At 47.2% G+C, this 6000-nt stretch overlaps 1 protein-coding gene across 1 annotated transcript in view; it reads right to left on the bottom strand.

Moving 5' to 3' along the window:
- Positions 1 to 2992: 2992 nt before the first annotated feature.
- LOC120980017 (intestinal mucin-like protein) overlaps positions 2993 to 6000 on the bottom strand; it is a 69534-nt gene continuing 66526 nt past the window's right edge. Inside the window, exons 10-11 of the mRNA XM_040408882.1 lie at positions 5896 to 5946; positions 2993 to 3058 (exon numbers count right to left, since the gene is read on the bottom strand). Of these exons, the coding sequence (XP_040264816.1) occupies positions 2993 to 3058; positions 5896 to 5946 (117 nt within the window). The remainder of the gene's footprint in view (positions 3059 to 5895; positions 5947 to 6000) is intronic.

Genomic DNA, 6000 nt, shown 5'->3' with positions numbered 1-6000 from the left:
CCGCGATCCTCATGCAGCTGCCCCATGGTCTGTGTCCGTGCATTGCGGACCGCTATTTGCGGTCCGCAGCACAGGCACGGTGCCCTTACATTCGTGGGCATGAGCCCAGAGTGTGTTTTTGAATACTTTTATATGTACTTTCTTTTATTTGGATCTTGATTACTATTTCATTTTATCTTTATCATTTTTTACTTTTATTAAACTTGTCTGCAGATGTAGATGTAATGTGGATGACGGACTTATGGGGGATATCTGTGGATGACGGACTTATGGGGGATATCTGTGGATTACGGACTTATGGGGGATATCTGTGGATGATGCACTTATGGGTATATCAAACCCCTTAATCAGTTTATGTTGGGGCAACAGGTACATCAAACCAGTTGCAATTAGTTATTCAAATTGTGTTTGTCCCTCTGTATAGCTGTGGTATCTCTGCAGAACCGCACACAAATGCTGCACAATACAAATTCACTATATAGAAATTATATTATAGGTATTTCACACCCCTGCCTCAATCAGTTTTTTTGGGGGGTAACTACTATATCACACCAGTTGCAATTAGTTGTTCCAATAGCGGTTGTCCCTCTGTATAGCTGCGGTATCTCAGCAGAATCGCATGCAAATGCTGCACAATACAAATGCACTATATAGAAAGTATATTATAGCTATATCACACCCCTGCCTCAATCAGTTTTTTGGGGGGGCAACTGGTATATAACACCAGTTGCAATTAGTTGTTTCAATAGCATTTGTCCCTCTACATAGCTGCGGTATCTCAGCAGAACCGCACACAACTGCTGCACAATACATATGCACTATAATATACTTTCTATGTCAGAAAGTATATTTTAAGTATGTCACACCTATCGATAGCACACCTATACCAGTCCTTAAAAGGACTTTTGTAGCCCTATTAGCTAGCATTTGGTGTCTCTAACAGTATGTCCCTGCTCCACACAGCAACCTCTCCCTACACTGGCAAAAGACAATGTAAAATGGGTAGGGGGTGTGTCCATGTGCTGAAATGTCTCAATTGGCTGTCCTGTCCCAACTGATGGATGTGTCATGGGTCAAAGTTCAGCACAATGCAAAAGAATATGGCGGGGGCGGACATCGCCATATGTTCGCATGTTCTGCGAACTGCGAACAAGCAAAGTTCGCGCGAAACAACCTCCAGGCTAACCGCAAGACCATCTCTATTCACGGCTATCGTATGAACGTGGTTCCAAAGAAACTTTGACTGTTTCGGTAAGCTGGTAATCAGTTCTCAGGACCTTACGTGGCTAGCAGCGATGTGGACCGGGTATGACATGTCTGGATCAGTGTCGGACACAGAGCTTGTTTTCTCTGTGACCTTCGAACCTTGCATGGACATTTCTTATGCCATCCATGCAGAGGACTTCATGACTTTATGGCATGATATTCATAAATCAAAAGACGAGGTCACGTTGGAGGAAGTGGACAATTTATTCCAATGTCTTTACTCGCTTTTCTTCAGACACTTTAGGATCCACTTAAATCAGCAACCCAGCTCGTCAAGGAATGAGCTGAAGTTGGCTTGTTTGCTGGACTGTCCTCCAGTTTTTTTTCAGTTTGTCTTTTAAATCTTGTGGTTTTGCCCCTTCTGTGTTGTATATTATGTTTGTGGTCCTGGCTCCGGTGGCGTAGGACCTGGAACCTACAAGAACTGACTACCTAACCTAGCTAACTTGGCTAGTGGTGTGCCTTTAGCCACGACCGAGGGTAGGCAATAAAGGGGGCATACCCTGAAGATACTTAGCAGAGAAAAAGGGGAAGGGAGGATGGGGCACCAAAAGTTTGTGCGCATCCTGGAATAGGGCAGCAGGGTTTAAGAAGCCCTGCGCCCATCCCACAAAAGCAGGCTGCACACAGCCTGCTAAATTTGTGGTCCTGGCTCCGGTGGCGTAGGACCTGGAACCTAAAAGAACTGACTACCTAACCTAGCTAACTTGGCTAGTGGTGTGCCTTTAGCCACGACCGAGGGTAGGCAATAAAGGGGGCAGAAGTAACGTTTAGGAATTAGGTTTATTAAGGAATTATTTACAATACCAAACTGGAAAAGGCTCTAGCAATTTCGTCTTTGGTATGCAGAGTTTAGCGTGAAAAACATGATGATTGCCAACGTCCCATCTTACGGATAATGTGAGCCGGGACCCCATGCTTGGAGGCGGCAGATGCTGCCCCGATTCTAAAGGAGTGGCCAGGAATCCGTCTAGGGTCGTAGCCCAACCCGGACGCCAGGTTACAGATATGCTTGGTAAATTGTGATGTCGTGAGGGGACGTAACGGGAAAGGAAGTAAGGGGGTGTCTGGGGCCCGAGTACCTAGCGCAAATAAGAGTTTGTGGAGGACTGCCACTGGACACCATGGATTACTGGTCTTGAAGTACTCTATCTGGACGGGAGGCCCTAACTGTGAGGTCTTGGACATAGGTAGTGAGAGTATGAAATGATCATGTTTGCGTATGAGTTGACTGAAGGCTGGGCCTGGACGTTGAACAGAGGTACTGGTGAACTCCCCAGGTCTTAAAAAACCATAGAAACTGAAGTAGATGGCGGCCTTGAGTATTATACTTTTAAATGGCCCGAAAGGATTCCCGTCTAGGGAGGAAGATATCCTCCTAAACAATTCCCCGGATATGGGCTGCCTAGTGGGTTCAGATTTCGTGGAGCTCTTTTGATGGTGGCTTTGATAGCTCGCGAAGAAAAAATGTAACTGCTGTTGGGATGCTTGATCATGAGGAAATGCTGCACCCCTGCCAGATACAACCTGATGGTGTTATAAGATAAGTGCAGATCTTTGTGGCAATGAGCAAAAAAGGCTATAATGAAAGTGACCCTGCCCGTGCCCCCTCTAGGATGGAGTTGGAAGAATCGCCTGAAGGCCTTCCAAACTACCTGATAGTTCCTAACTGAGTTGGCCGAAAGGGACTTGCGGATGAGTGATTGGGCCACCGATGTATATGTGTCTAATCCAGAGTCAGTGATTCGAAGATTGGAGGAACGATGCCGATTCTTTCGGCTTCTGGCATGACCTGGAAGAAAATGGTAAATTTTAGTCGGGATAGTGCATCAGCCGCCACGTTTTTAATGCCCTGAATGTGTGTGCAGGAAATATGGAAGTTATACTGCAAGGAGAGCCATGTGAGTTTACGGACGAAACTCATGACCCTCGGGGAGCCCGACCTGCCCTTGGCCAAGATGTCCACTACGGCTTGGTTGTCGGTGATGAAACAGACTGGCAGGTTAGCCCATTCTCTGCCCCAAACCTGAGCTGTAGCCACGATGGGGTAGATCTCTAGCAGGGGAGATGATCTGACAGCCTGGGGATCTCTCCGTATCTGTGAAGGCCAAGAATCCGCAGACCATTGGCTACCGAATATGGCCCCAAACCCGATGGATGCCGCCGCATCAGAATATATGGTCGGGGAGGTCTCTTTCCATTGCGGAACCAATAGGGAGATGCCGTTCCACCCGGATAGGAAGACGTTCCACATGGTGAGATCAGCCAGGGCCTCTTGGTCCAAATGGATGAAAGAGTCCTGGTCCGGGGCTGCGGGCAGCAACTGAAGAAGTCTCGATACAAAGGAGCGACCCTGTGGCATAATTCCAGCATAAGCCCAGCAGTGACTGCAATTCTGCCTTGGAAATTGTCCGGGACCCTACGTGACCAGCAATGACCTCCTTAAGCCTGACTAACTTGTCCTCAGGGAGCCTGGCTTCCATTCTAGGCATGTAAAGGGAAATACCCAAGAAGGTAAGGACTGTGGAGGGGCCGTCAACCTTTGATGGGGCCACTAGGACTCGTAGCTCTGAAAAAATTCTGAGCAGGCTTTCAAGCCTGTCGGGCACGTGATTGGGGTGTTCTATTAACAGAAAATCATCCAGGTAGTGAATTACCCTGGGGCAATTACCAATATTTACGAGAATTCAATAGAGGGCCTGGGCGAACTGGTCAAACAGCCATGGGCTGCTTTTGGACCCAAACATCAAGCGGGTGGCAAAATAATACTGGCCCCTCCATTTGATGCCGTAAAACTTCCAAAGATGTGGATGTATTGGAAGTAACTTTTATAACCATGCTACCGCTCCCAGCTGTAAAATAAACTGAATGGCCTCATCAAGAGAAGAATATTGCATCGAATACTCTTCTGATGGGATCAGGGAGTTGACACTAGGTATACAAGAGGGATGAGGGGCCGATAAACCGTAAATCTGTCTTTTATTATTTGATGATTTCTTGCTGACCAGACCGATAGGGCTGACCCTATAGATGCTAAAGGGAGGCTCTGAAGATGGCCCGATCATGAACCCTTTTTGTAGCTCAATCTGTAGGAGTGAATCCACTGATTCCGGGTCTTCTGCGGCTGACACTAAATTGGGGGCCTCCCAGGAAACTTGAGGTAGGGTGACAAGGCCGGTGTGGAAACCCTCGCTGAATCCCTTCTGCAAAAACTGCACGAATGCGGGGTTCTGGTGATATTTAAGGAAGGCAACTAGGGAGTCGATGTTGATGTCGGCTAGTCAGCTTCTGGCGGAACGTTGAGCACAAGTGGATTGTGGGTGGGCCCGAAAGCAGATGGAGCAGATGTGCAGAGCCTTACATTTGTTATAGTTACAGAAGGAGAAATTATAATTGTTGAAATTTATTTATTTTTTCCCAGAACTACTATGGGCCGTCCCAATTTGTTTAGTAGCGGGCCGAGATTTTGGGCACTGGAGGGACCGGGTTGCTGTTTTGATTGGGACGATGTGATTGAATTGGGGCACCAATCGGAAGAGTGAAGCACCGACTCGCAGATTGTGCAAATCGGGGCTTTAAGCCCAGAAAAGTGCCTGCAAAAAAGCTCTATATCTAGGGAAGCCCAGTTTGTGGTGTGTTGGAACTGGGCGAGCGCGGCAGCTGCTTTTGCCGAAAAAGATCTATGGTAGTTATAGAATGAAAATCCTCCATATTTGTACCCCAATTCAGTGACTCGTTATAAGTGCCTAGCTCCTCCCTCCTGTTGGGTTGTGCGGAACAAACTATGTTAAAAGCTAGCACAAATTCAGGGATAGAACGTTTTTTGTTGAGACGTGCATCTTTGGACTTGAGGACCACTGACACGTCACCGCAGGCGATGGTTCTATTCTCCATGGTATCGTGAGTGGAGATGAGTACGGCTGCCAAATTGACGTCTCTGCCTGCCACGATATCCTTCCTTATGTTTTCTGGGACGAAGAAGGATGGCGCAATTTCCGGAGCACATGTTATCCTACCTGGGGAGGATGGGCAGGAGGTAGCTGGTCCAGATCCGGATGCTACTGATGCGATGGATGAGGCCTCCCTATTTTCTACCGCCTGTAACCTTGAATTGATGTCAGAGATGTAGCTAGACAGGTTATTGATGGTAGCATGAAGTTGAGTTAATGACAACTGAATAGTGGCTCGGGAAATAGTAGGCGATATAATTCGGCCTTGCGGCCCGAAGTCGAGTGCCGTATGCCCCGCCTATTAAGTTCCGAAATAAATTTTGGAATTGTCCAGCTTCGGAAAGATGTGTGGTTGGCTCCTTCGGAAACCGCGGATTCGATGGTCGATGCTGCGTCCTCAATATCGGAGCCGTGAGACATGGTGTAGCTGAAAATAAAGGACGGTGATGGGTGAACCTGACTTTTAGTGCCCCTGAGACCCCTAGCTGGCAGGGAAAGGTTTGACTACAACGAGGCTTGATGTGCTCAAGAAAAAACTACCAGCATTAGAAATGTACCTGGAGTTGCAGGAGCGGCATTGACCGAGCCTAAAAGGAGTATCACTTGAAATAGATGGCAGAAGTTTCCGCAACTGGATAATCCGTATGCAAGAAAACACTGAAGGAAAACCTTTACTTACCAGAACAATGGCAATTAAGTCTTTAGGAAAATTTCCGAGGAACTGTAATACCTAAAAAAAATAAGGCCGTAGACTTCTAGCTATGGAAGAACAACGTTGAGACAG

This window comes from Bufo bufo, chromosome 10 (genome assembly GCF_905171765.1).
Source record: "Bufo bufo chromosome 10, aBufBuf1.1, whole genome shotgun sequence".
Classification (NCBI taxonomy): Eukaryota; Metazoa; Chordata; class Amphibia; order Anura; family Bufonidae; genus Bufo; species Bufo bufo.
The sequence above is the reverse complement of the archived record's forward strand: the minus strand, read 5'-3'. Positions and strand labels throughout refer to the sequence as shown.